This window comes from Equus asinus, chromosome 1 (assembly GCF_041296235.1).
Source record: "Equus asinus isolate D_3611 breed Donkey chromosome 1, EquAss-T2T_v2, whole genome shotgun sequence".
In the NCBI taxonomy this organism is placed as follows: Eukaryota; Metazoa; Chordata; class Mammalia; order Perissodactyla; family Equidae; genus Equus; species Equus asinus.
Window position 1 is genome coordinate 106,989,141 of NC_091790.1, and position 13,928 is coordinate 107,003,068.

The window sequence follows — 13,928 nt, forward strand, 5'->3', positions numbered from 1 at the left end:
CAGAGGAGTCCTCCCAGGGGTGGAGACTTTGACTCTTTAAAGATTTCTTTGTTTCTTGGTTCCAAAACTCAAATAGAGCCCAAAGTGGCCCCTATAATTTTAATTTATCCCAGCTTATCTTGCCAGCTATTTACAGCTATCCCCATTTTAGGGAGCTTTTCCCAAGGCGGCCACAACAAACAAGGTAATTTTTCTAAAGAGAGGTTGTTATGATTCCCAAGAAACTCAGTCCCCAAACAGCCAATTTTAAGCTATTTACTAACACAGACACAGATTCAGAAAATCCAGACACCACTGAACTAGTTCTCAGATTTAGGGTAACAGGTCCTACAACTGTTCCCACTCTGAATGTGTGCCCAGATAGTCACATTGGACCCCAGAGGGCCTTGCCGTAAACAGATGGACCCCAGACAGAGGGAAAAGAATTTTATAGTCATCCCCGAGATGACTTACCCTATTCCAGATTGAGCCCATGGACTTAATATATGTTGCCATTACTCTTCCTACCACAGTGAGCAATAGGAAGCAGCAAGCTTGGGTGCAGGAAAGCAGGAAAGGCAGTTCCTGGGGACAAAGAGAACCTCTGCAGCCTCTAAGGACTTACCCAACAGGTTGCCCATCCAAGGTGAACTGGCCATGAGCAGGACGTAAGGTCCCATCTGGGGTGCCAAATATGTTACCACCCAAGGGGGATCACCTGCCCACAGCAATACATGCCAATAGTCAAGAGGCAAGGTGATAGGAGAGAAAGGGTTTTTTTATTACAGCTTGATAGCAAGGGGGAAGATGGCTAACTAATGTCCAAAAGAATCATCTTACAGAACAAAGTCTATAGGCCAGTTATGTAGGAGGCTGGTCTCCGGGTGGGGGCAGACACCTGGTCTTAGTTCCTGTAATCTTTTTTTTTTTAATAATATGCATCAGAGATGGAGCAATGCTCTATACCCAGATGGTTCAGTTGTCATTGATGATGGCCATCAGCACAGACTCTCTGCCTGGGAATCATCACATTCAGAAGGAACTCAAGGAACAAAATTGTCAACTCACAGCCACTGGGAGGGGCCGTAAAATCTACAGTGCATGTCTGGGTTAGTTAATCAGAGGTCATTCCAAAGTTACAACATGCTTTCTTTTCTACAATATGACTTCCCTTATGTCAACCTTATGTTGAGTCAGTATTGAACAGTTGTTATGCTTTAAATTTGAGCAGTATTTGAATAAAAATGGTGATACTCATTGAGAGAAGCATAGTTTTGAATGTTGACAACGTGAAATAACATTTTTTCATAAAGCAGTAAATGATTGTGGATTTTGTCCCCCAATACTGTCTTCTTGTTGGTGAAAGTCTATAATACGGAGAAAAATGAAAGAAAAGAGTTTACCCAATTGTTTACTGACTTTATTGAGACTCTTTCCACCTGTCCTTTTGCTATGTAGATGTCACCACAATTGTCACTTTCCTTTTCCAATTAACATTTTACAACAAATGTGCTAGACATCAGCAGAAGGTATAAATGATAGCCCTGAATATTCTTTTAGCAAAGTATTCTATTGCTTTATATTTGACCACCACCTCACCAACTCAGCACGACCCCAAAGCCTACATCTGGGGACAATTGAGCCTTCAATCTCGGCTACAGCTGAGCAGGTCTGCCTTTCAGCTTTTACTATAGAAGAGGAGCTCAGGAAATGGGTCTGATACTAGGTGCTGAAGGACCAACATCTCCACTCCCCAGGCCAAATCCCCTTGCCAACTGTTTCCTCTTCTTGGCCATCAGGGTATAATTAGCATAACTATACCCAGGAAGCACTGTGTAGAATTAGCATAACCGAAAAGGAACTTTCCTTTCAGTTGGAAGTCTAGGCTACCTCTATTTCTCAAAGCTTCATTTCACATGCATTCTTCAGCTGATCTTTCACAACGTCATCTTGCCATTTCTGAGGATATGGTTCTGGAACAGGAGGGCTTGGTCCAGCCCCTGACCCTCCCTGCCCCCTGGTTCAATCTAGGCTTCTTCCTTTGGCTATGCACTCACATATACACATGGCTGAGTCTCCAAAACTATTATATTCCCTATAATTTCTACTTTATGTGGACCCCAGAGATCATCCACTGCAACCTGGCAGTTTCAAGATAAACAATAATCCCACCATGTCCTTAGAATTTCTATGCATCTGCGACTGGCTACATGCTTTGCTCACATCATCCTGGTTACTCTCCAGGCAACCATATGAGTTCCCTTTTTTTACAGATGAGGAAAAGGAGGTGGCATAATTTGCCCAAGACTATGAGAATGCAAGCAAACTGAGTCATGCCATCTGCAAGCTACCTTTCCTAGCAAGATAGGGCCCCTAGCCAATAGGAAAACTAGGAAAATCAGATAGAGGCCACAAGATACACATTTCACAGCCTCTGGACTTTCCTGGGCTCAAGCATGCACTCTAGTGCCCAAGAGCCCACTGAAGGTGGCCCTAGCCCCATTAACAGAGTGAAAATCACCCCCAGGGGTGGAGAGCTAGCATGCTAACGATACATGCATTCCATCTGATGGCATGCTACATGACAGTGCAGGTGTAAGCACAACCCCACCTCTACATGCCATGACAAGGCCCTCCTCCCCAGTCATGGCCTAAGAAAAACCCCACAACCCTGTTCCCTAATGAGCTGATCACCTGCCCCTTTTCTTTCCTCCCCAGCTCCCTTGAGCCTCTCCTGTGCGCAAGCTAATAAGATTTTACTTTTCTGCTCTTGTTTGTTGTCTCTCTTGATTTCTATCCTGGGGGACAATAAGAACTCTGGTAGCTGCTACAAATCTATCGTGATATTTTAGGGCATTTAAAATCTCCTTCTGATGAGAACTCTAGCTAAATATGTTCATTCCAGCTCAGACAGTGGGCATGTGTTTCTGGCAGGGATTGCTGTTCTGTGCTTGTCCCTCCCTCCCAAGCAAGCAGCACACTCATTGTCCTATCAAGTGGGAAGTGAAGCATTAGATTTGTCTCCAGCCAGACCAGGCTCTATATCCCTACCTCATTCTCCACAGATCTTGGCAATCTATAGAAACAGAAAGTAGTTTAAGGGCAAAGCATTTATTTGTGATCAAAGAATTGTAATTTTGGGAACACAGATATACATAGAAACCATAGTGGTGTCCTGATTATAAGAGAGGGCCTCAGGGTTTTTAAGGGAAAAAGGGAGGAAGATGAAGTTAGTTGTATTAAAGAAGAGTTCATCGGTGCCAGATGAGGTAGGCTAGGATTGTAATTCATAAACTGGCTTGAGATTCAGTCATCAGGCAAAAGGCTAGACTCGTACTTCATTGATTGGTTAGCAATTCAATCATCAGCAAAATCCAATTTCATCAGTTCTTACAAACAGGATATTCTTGTCCTTACTGACTGCTTGGAATGCTGGCAATTTGACCCAGTTTGGAAGACAAAGAAAACAAGATGAGCAAGGCAATTCCTCTGAAATGGCTGCCCTGGCTTCATTTTAACACACTGCACTCATGTCATCTATCACGATGTGCAGATTTGGGAACATGATTTAAAATATCAGCCCCACCCCCATTTCTAAACTGAGGATAATAATATTTATCCCAAAGGGCTATTCTCAGGATTTAATAAAACGATGAATATAAACGAATTAGAGCAGTGCTACAGTGTAGTCCATGTCCAATCAAAGAATGCTATTATTGCTGTTATTATCCCACCAATTATTCTCTAGGATTCTCAGAAATCTCACCATTCATCATCCCTCCCTACACCTTGTGGCCAGACTTCTGTCTCTTCTCTTTAGACCCACTCCTCCCTCATTTCTCACTAGTCACCTCCTTGTGCCCCCAGGAAAGAAGCAGCTGAGGCCCTAACCTTGCCTCCACCATGCACCAAAGTGTGACTCCTCTCACAAGATCACTCTGGGATTCTTTCCACCAGGGCAGGATGCAGGGCCATGCTGGTCTCCTTGCCCTCCCATGTGCCCTCCTGTTCCTGGTAAGTCCAACCCCATTTTCCAGTGTAGCATGCACAGGAGGATTCTGAGGTTCTTGCCTCTCCTGCTTCACCACTGTCTCCCTCGCAGGTGAAGAGGCAGCAGTCAGGCTGGGGGAATGGGCCTCAGGAGTGTGCACCATCACCTTGGCTCAGCTTGGCCATCCTACCATGCATGCCCACACCATGATCAGCTCCATCCACTTGGTACCACTGCTACCGAATCAAGATGAGTTCACTCCCTCGTGACCTAAAGTCAGACTCTCCACCAGAAGTAGTTGACACACAAAGTAAAGTATATTTGCAGCAAACAGGAGACTATGCAGAAGCATTTCCAGAGTTATGGGACTCCCCAAACAAAGGGAAGGAGGTCCTTTTATTTTGGGTGGGGAATGAATATTTCAAAGGGAAGTTTTGTCATCACATGTAGAGGTGGGTATTAGCTGGCACGGGCACAGTCTGAAAACATGTTCTCAATACATCACATGTTACACTGATAAGGCTAGGCTCCTCCTAAGCAGAGATTTTAGTATTACAATGAGGAAAAAGGGCATTTTCTGGTCATCTTCAGATCATCTGGGCAGGTGCTGCCCTTGCTGTGAGGATCAATTTGATTCAGGGTAGTTGATGCTGGCATCTCTTCCCCACATAGCTCTGAAGAACATCCTTGAGGGAGTGTTAAGCACCTTTAAACTTCCTCCAGCTGCTTAGGGCATGCACCTGTGACTCCACAGTCACTGGACAGCAGGAACCCTGAAAGACTCCTCCGACTGGCCATGTTCAGACAGATGTGCAGTGGGATTCAGTCCTAAAAGAAGATAAAGTCACCATGATGGAGGTCAAGGATGGCACACGTATTCTGTCTGTCTTGGAGGGTGGGAAGCGCAATGCAGGCATGTGCTACTGCACTTCTTGGAACCAGCACAGCTACACGAGCTGCCCTGTACCCCATGCAAAAAGCACGTGGACTCCCTACTCTGTCAAGGCCTGGCAACTTTCACTACCTCTGGGTCCCTTTGGTTACCCTGGGGTCATCCCTCATTATCCTGGACTCTCCTAGACGTCACCTCCACCCATCCACTGCAGGTAACAGGTAGAAAAAGAGTCATTAGTGCACAGGCTGACACAGACTCAGGGAGCTATCTAGTCAGCTTAACAAGACAGGGCTATCTGCAAGGCCCCTGGCCTAATAAGGTAAGGCCCCTAACCAATTGGCAAGCTAGGAGAATGAGATAGAGGCCACCAAAACCCGCATTCGCAGCCTCGGGACATTCTTGGGCTTACACATGCACCCTAACACCCAAGAGTCCACCGAAGGTGACCCTAGCCCTATTAGCATAGTAAAAATCACAGCCAAGGGTGGAGAGCTAGCATGCTAATGATACATGTGTTGCATGTGGTGGCATTTTGAACAACAGTGCAGGCACAAGCACAACCCCACCTCTACATGTCTTTGCCTAATAAAAGCCCCAGAATCTCCCTCCCTAATGAGCTGGTTACCTGCCCCTTTGTTTTCTGCACTGACCCCCTTTTGCCTCTCCTATGGACAAGCTAATAAACTTTACTTTTCTACTCCCGTTTGTTGTCTCTCTTGATTTCTATCCTGGGGGATAGTAAGAATGTTCTGGTAATGGTTTCATTAATCTTTTCTATTTTCCTTTTAGTGACTCTTTCATGTATTTCCACTCCGATTTTTATGATTTCCTTCCTCATACTGATTTCTGGCTTCATTTGCTCTTTGTTTTCTAGTTCCTTTATGTGTAATGTTGGAGTGTTTATTTGAGGTTTTTCTTCTTTTCAGAGTTGGGACAGTATTGCTATAACCTTTCTTTTCAGTATGACTTTTCCTGCATCCCATAGATTTTTGTATGTTGTGTTTCATTTTAATTTGTATTTAGGTATTTGTTTTATATCTCCTTCAATTTCTTAACTGACCAATAGTTATTCAGTAGCATAATTGTGGCTTTTCCAGCTTTCTTCTTATAGTTTATTTCTCGTTTCACATCCTGTGATCAGAAAAGATGCTTGATGTTATTTCAAATTTTAGTTCAAATAAAGAATCTATGATTTCATAGGAGATAGAATTCTATAAATTTCTTCTTTTACTCCAGGAAAAGTAAATTATTTTCTCATTTGGAATTGCAGAGTAAAGAATCATATTGCCAAATGGTAAAAGTGGCTTTATTAAAAATGAAGAAATCGGTGCACATTTCTCAAATATAATTATATTGGCATTTTTCCATTTCAGTTACTGGAGAGTTTCTTCCATTCAGAAATACATGCCCGAATTGCTGAGAACAAAAGGGACGTTCTTTTGATGCAATCTCTGAGCAGTTACAACACAATTGAACACCTGGATATTAAAAAAAAAAAAAAAAAAAAAAAAAGCCTTAATTCTCTGAGTGCTTTTCCTAGTAATTTAGAAAAGTAATTGGTTGACTAGTTAGGCCTGATCTCTTCTTTTGCTGCTTTTATTATTTCCATTTTCCATCATTGCTTTTCAATGATTACTGTTTTGTTGGAAAACAGACATTTGGGTCAATTTATCTGAGGAAAAGTTATAAAATATGTGATACCACAAAACTTATATTCAAGGACTTCCAAAGGAACCCAGAAGATCCAATTGCTCGTACACGGTTTTTAAACTGCTAGTTACATCATGAAGCTTAGGAGGAGGCTGAGTTTTTGTAGAAGTTGTAACCAGTGTGATAGCTCAAGCTGGATCAAGAAATTTGGAAAAGGGACTAAGCTCATAGTAACTTCCTCTGGTAAGTAACTTTTTTCTATTTTTGCCCTAGTAATGAAAAAATGATAGATGCTTTTTTGGAAAAACAATTTAGGATCACACTTATCTGACTGCCACATGCTTGGCCTTAGCATATGAACAGCGAGTTCGCAGCTACTAACACTATATGTGAAAACAAAACTACTTCATAAATGGTTTGTTTACTTCCATAATTGTTAGCAGATTGAAACATTACTTTTAGAATACACACACAGAAATGATAGACTCAGACTAGAAATTAAGATATATTTTGGACCACATCTGTAAACATTTGGTATAAGTTATGGGTTCAAAATGCTTTTGTTGTATACTGCCTTTTAAGCGGAAGATACTTTTACTAATTACCTCTTGTCTATATTTTGAGACAAAACATAGTGCTCCTTTCTCACAATAACCTGCAAAATCTATGTACTGGTTTTCATCTCATTCCTACCAGCAATGCAAAACATGAATTCTTAGAGTAAATGACTATAGAACATTGATAAATCTCACTTATTATTACTCTAGGTTCTTAGATGTAGGCAGAGAGCAGTCAAAATTTATGACAAATCAATTGACTTGCATAGAGACGGATCAGTTTAAGGGAATATATAAGTTTAATAAAACATTTCAGCTCCAAAGGCCATGAAAAGAGTCTTCACGGTTTTACATCCTCATTTGCTCATTTATTCTGTCAGCAAATACTCAATGAAGACAGTTTCTGTGCTGGATAGCGGGGAGAAATGGGGGAAGAAGATAAAGATAGAAAACTTCCCAATACTCCAAAAACTTCTAGTCTAGTGGATAAGTGTTCTTATACAGATAAATGTATTAATTATCTTCTAGTCTACAGGTTACATTAGAACAATGGTCAGCATTTGGAAAAAACTTTCAATTTCTAAGACTAATTGTTACCTGCTTCTGTAAAAACTAGAATCTAATAAGAATTATCTCAAATATTATTAGCCTGAATAAGGTGATCCTTCGTTTACCAGTATAAATACCTGGAAGTCCAAAAAAGAGGTGCTCTTTCAAGTTGAATGTATAAATTTATAGTGATATAGGTAAAAGTCAAATATCCACTTATAATATTTCTTAGTTGGATTATAGCTACAAAGCTAAAAGTTATATTAATACAAATATCATTTGAGCAATATTACTTTTTTTGCACTAATTTTGTTAAAAATTTTGTTCAGACTCTTCACATGCATCAGCAACATCTACCTTAGGGAAACTTTCTAGATCAACTCAGGAGCTGAGTGTCTGTTTTGGGATCCCCATACACGATGTCACTGGATATTTTATCTAAAGAGACAACTATCCATTTACAAACTAAAAGGAAATAATTTTTTCATCTCTTCTGTGATTCTATAAACGTGCAATGTAAACACAAACTGTAGAGCTGTAGTCCCGAGTAGTATTTACCAAATCCACGTTAAATTTCTTTACTTTCTTTTGCAAGTGTTAGTTCCAAAATTGGCATTAATTGAGTTCATTTCAAGTGGTGATCTTGTCCAAGTAGTAGTTTTTGATCACAGCAGAATATAAGAAGAGCATCTTTTAATATGAGAGGTGGCACAAGGACTGAAACATAAGATGACTCCCGTTCTCTGAGGGATAATTTTGAGAAAGAAAGCCTCTCTTTATGTTCTGGCACTTTGAGTCTATCTGAATTCTGCCTGTTTTGTTTCTATATCACAGAGCCAGGATTTGCAAATATATTCTCCCACTTTTCATGTCATATTCAAGTTAGACCTTTAACTAAACTATCAACCGCTGGGGCAGAAAAAGAAATAAGCTATAATGCACAAAATATTTGTCATTTATTTTAGTGCCTATTCCCAGAATCCATTTGGGAAGACCTAAAATCAAATACACAAGCACAGGCATACCTCATTTTGTTGCGTTCTGCTTTAATACAATTTGCAGATATTGCATTTTTTAAAAATAGAAGGTTTGTGGCAACCCTGTATTGAGCAAGTCTATCAGCACCATTTTTCCCAAATCATTTGCTCGCTTCATTTCTCTGTGTCATATTTTGGAAATTCTTCCAATATTTCAAACTTTTTCATTACTATTGTATCTGTTGTGGTGATTTGTGATCAGCAATCTATGACATTACTATTGTAATTGTTTTGGAGTACCATGAACTGTGCCGATATGAGATAGCGAAGTTAATGCATGAACATTGTGTGTTCTGACTGCCCCACTGACTGTTCCCCCATCTCTCTCCCTCTCCTTGGGCCTCTGAATTCCCTGGGACATAAAAATATTGAAATTAGGCCAACTAATAACCCTATAATGGCCTCTAAGTGTTCAAGTGAAAAGAAGAGCTGCCTGCCTCTCACTTTAAGTTAAACCTATAAATGAGTAAGCTTAGTGGGGAAGACATGTTGAAAACCGAGATAAGCCAAAAGCTAGGCCTCTTGTGCCAGTTAGCCATGTTGTGACTGCAAAGGAAAAGTTCTTGAAAGAAATGAAAAGTGCTACTCCAGTGAACACATGAATGATAAGAAAGCAAAACAGACTTTTTGCTGATGTGGAGAAAGTTTTGGCAGTCTGGATAAAAGTTCAAACCAGCCACAATGTTCACTTAGGCAAACATCTACTCCAGAGCAAGGCCCAGCTCTCTTCCATTCTGTGAAAGATGAGAGAAGTGAGGAAGCTGCAGAGGAAAAGATTGAAGCTAGCTGAGCTCCATTCATGAGGTTTAAGGAAAGAAGCCATCTCCGTAACATAAAAGTGCAAGGTGACGAAGCAAGTGCTGATGCAGAAGCTGTCGCTTCCAGAAGATCAAGCTAAGATTATTCATGAAGGTGGCTACAGTAAACAACAGAACTTCAGTGTAGATGAAACAGCCTTATGTTGGAAGAAGATGCCATCTAGTAATTTCATAGTTAGAGAGGAGAAGGAATTCCTGGCTTCAAAGCTTCAGAGGACAGACTGACTCTCTTGTTAGGAGTTTATGCAACTGATGCCTTTATGTTGAAGCCACTGCTCACTTACAATTCTGAAAATCCTAGAACACTTAAGAATTATGATAAAACGACTCTGCCTGTGCTCTATAAATGAAACAACAAAACCTGGGTGACAACACATCTGTTTACAACATGGTTTACTAAATATTTTAAGCCCACTCAAGAGAACTACTGCTCAGAAAAGAGGATGTCTTTCAAACCATTATTTCTCATTGACAATGCACCTGGTCATCCAAGAACTCTGATGGAGACGTTCAATGAGATTCACATTGTTTTCATGCCTGCTAATATAACATCCATTCTGCAGCCCATGAATCATGGAGTAATTTTGATTTTCAAGTCTTATGATTTAAGAAATAAGGCTATAGCTTCCATAGGTAGTTATTCCTCTGATGGATCTGGGAAAAGTAAATTTAAAACCTTCCAGAAAGGATTCACCATTCTAGATGAGGTTAAGCATATTTGTGATTCATTGAAATTGATCAAAATATAAACACTAATAGGAGTTTGGAAGAGGTTGATTCCAAACCTCACGGATGACTTTGAGAGGTTCAAGACTTCAGTAAAGGAAGTAACCGCAGATGTGGTGGAAATAGCAACTAAAAATAGAAGTGAAGCCTGAAGATGTGACTGAACCGCTGCTATCTCATGACAAAACTTTAACGGACAAGGAGTTGCTTTTTACGGATGAGCAAAGAAAGTGCTTTCTTGAAATGGAATCTCTTCCTGGTGATGATGTTGTGAAGATTGTTGAAGTGACAATGAAAGATTTAGAGTGTCATGCAAACTTAGTTGATAAAGCAGTCTCAGGGTTTGAAAGGATTGACTCTAATTTTGAAAGAAGCTCTACTGTGGGTAAAATGCTATCAAACAGCAACACACGCTACAGAGAAATTGATTGTAAAAGGAAGAGTCAATGGATGCATCAAACTTCATTCCTGTCTTATTTTATGAAATTGCCACAGCCACCCCAACCTTTAGCAACCACCACCCTGATCAGTCAGCAGCCATCAACATCGAGGCAAGACCCTCCACCAGGAAAGATTTTGACTTGCTGAAGCCTCAGTGGTTAGCATTCTTAACCAATAAAGTATTTTTTAATTAAGCCATGTACATTGCTTTTTACACATAATGCTATTGCACACGTAATAGACTACAGTATAGTGTAAATATAACTTAAATATATGCTGGGAAACCAAAAATTGTGTGACTTGCTTTATTGAGGTATTCAGTTTATTGCAGTGATCTGGAACTGAACCTGCCATATCTCCAAGGTATGTCTGTGCAGTCAGACCATGAAATAAAAATAGAAGATCCAAACCATGAAGGAAAGCAGAAGAAAAAAGAGCTGTGAATATCTAGCAAGGAGCATAGGGTAAAATTTTATGTTCAAAGGTAGGAGAAGAACATAAAGTAGAATTCATAGTTATCGTTAACTGACGAAAAAAACACATTAAATTTTCAAGTAGGATATGTTTTCCCACCATAAAATTAGAAAAGGACTTTAATGCATGAGTCCTTTAGGAGGAAAGTGAAGTAATAGGGTGGACATTGCCTTCAACATACATTTTATAAAGTGGAAGAAATAGTCTTTCGCAAACCCATTTTATACCACTACTGCATCAACGCTTTGGGCATCGTCACATTGAATGTCATCCACAGAGGGTGACCCTCAGCAGACATGGTCAGGCAGGTAGCATTTAGTGTCTAATGTGACAATAGGAGGATCTGAGGACAGGCCTCCTGTCATCTTTCTAATCCTTCTGTCTTGAAGGCCCACTGCCAGGAGTTTCAAGCTGAACTTTCTTAATTAGCTGAAAAGATGTCACTTTGAGGCTTAAATTTCTGGTGAAAACTTGAAATGCAAATAGATTGTGCTGTTAATCAGAGAAAAGAGCCATTTGTTTGGACAACACAAGTGAAGCAGTTCCATACACTGACTACATATTATTAGGATTTACCCAATGATCCTTTGACTTTCTTACACTGAGAATGGAGCAGATAAGACAAGACAAATGATTACCTCCTAATTGGATGTGTAAAAAGCATGTTTCCTGTGTTTACGGCTTTGAGAATTCCAGGCATATTAGAGCAAAGTGGAATCCAAATGAAGGGACAATTCTTCACACTTAATTGCCGCAATCAAATTGCAACCCCAAAATACTGAATTCCTGTTAGTAAGAGCAAGGTTTGGTCACATGAGATTAAAATATCGTGTTGGAACACACAATCATTATAAACAAATTGTTAATAATAATGATAATAATAATCATTATTGTAATCTCTATTTCCACAGCATTTTTAATCAAATCCTGTTCTAGATCTTGTTTCGTTTTGGTCTCACTTCAGCTCTGGAAGAGGTGTTGAGTTGATTTACACTAACATCACAATGTGCAAACAAATAAAGCACAAAAGACTTTAATGTACTTGATTTTTTCAGTCACAGAACTTGTTCCCAGCAAGGCGCCCCAGGATAGAACTTTGGTCTTTTGATTGCAGGCCACCATAGTTTCCTAGAATTTGAAGACCTCAGAGAAACTAAACTAGTCTAAAATTTTTGATATGGATTGATCACTGTGGAAATTATTATACAAAACTCCTTGGTGATGGAACAAAACTTGTCATCATTGGTAGGCATCAGAAGAATGGAACTTTTCCCGGTAATAGAGGAAAGGCAAGAAGCAATTAAATTGGAATAATAAAGAATGATTAGGAAAAGCAAGAATGTGAAGGAGATCAATTGTAGAAACCTTAGAAGTGATTTTAAAGCAAATCATTTGGCACAGAACAGCATAGTCAACATTGTGCAAATATTAGAATAGGGTCTGGTTTCGTGTAAATATGGACTTATTAAAGGACTCAAGTATAATGTATGAGACATGAAAGTGTTTGGCCCTCGGACAAAGTTTACGATTACAGATAAGTTTGTGAGTTGACACATTTCCTTTCCAACGGTGAGAGGGTGTTGTCAAAGAGCCTGGGCTTTGGTGTCAGGCTAACCTGGATCCACCACTTTAGGTCCTGCTTATGCAAATTGGTGCTTATTCTCTGGCCTCAGTTTCCTAATCCATAAAATGGGAAGACAGTGTGTATCCAGCAGGGCTGGTATGAGAATGGAATGAAATAGCATGAATAAAGTGCTCGGCAAATTGTCAACACATAACAGGTGCCAAATACACGTTCCCCCGACTCAAATGTGAAGGGAGAATTGTACCCAGTGTGAAGAGTTGTTTGCAGCCAATGACACTGACAGAGCAGCAACTCTCCAGAGGATTAGCTGTACTTCAACTGCTCCAATGGAAACTCATCTCACTGTCCACTTGCACATATAAATGAGTTTCGGGGTGTTTGTTTCTCTTTAGCAGACTTTTCCCTCACTTGGCAAGAAAATGAGATGAAAATGTGTTTGATTATTTTGTTATTGATATTCCATGTGCTTTACATCTTAATCCGTTATTTTAATTGATATCATCTCTAATGCCAACATTTATTGGCCCAAAAATTTGCAGCTAGTAAGTTATGGCTTCATACTCTTGTTTATCAGAAAGAAAAGTTTAATTCATATAGAAATTGCTCAAAATGAAAAATCAACTATAGTAGAAACTTGTCATAATTTGAAATGCATATTTAAATATGAAATATCTATAATTATTTATTTAATAAAAGAAAAATTACAAGAAGAAACTAGAGAACACTTAAAATCACTCTGCAGGTTTGAGATACCATACGTTCAATAAAATGTTTTGTTGACAATTGGTAAATTTATTTGGAATTCATACTGCAGCACCTTAATAAAATGTAAAGAAGTCCTGAAATTTCACTCAAATGTGTTACTTGATCATACAGATGAATGTATATGAAGTAATTAGACGGGTTTATTTACGTTTTTCTTGGTTTCCATTCTATGTATCATGAAAATGATTTTGACCATAGAAAACACTATTAATATATTTTTTAAATATATTTAAAGAACAAACATGTAATATAATTATTTAAAATACAGGCACTAACCATACATACATAAGTGCACTACCTAATGCTTCGTTAACCATTATACTGAGAAAGCTATGTGAATTCAAGATTAGTTTTATTCTGAAAACAATGAAAGTTAAAGAATCTAGCTAAGGAAAAGGGGCAGGAGGTAAGAATAGTGTGTTATCACACAGAAATTTTCCAGTTCATTATTTTATTTTCAA

At 39.3% G+C, this 13,928-nt stretch overlaps 1 protein-coding gene across 2 annotated transcripts in view; it reads left to right on the forward strand.

Moving 5' to 3' along the window:
• LOC106825183 (uncharacterized) overlaps positions 1-13,928 on the forward strand; it is a 55,884-nt gene that overhangs the window by 9,531 nt on the left and 32,425 nt on the right. The window contains exon 3 of one of the 2 annotated variants that reach the window (XM_070504633.1): positions 6,703-6,758. The exons of the other annotated variant lie outside the window; for it this stretch is intronic. Coding sequence (XP_070360734.1) covers positions 6,703-6,758 — 56 coding nt within the window. The remainder of the gene's footprint in view (positions 1-6,702; positions 6,759-13,928) is intronic. 2 annotated transcript variants of the gene reach the window in all.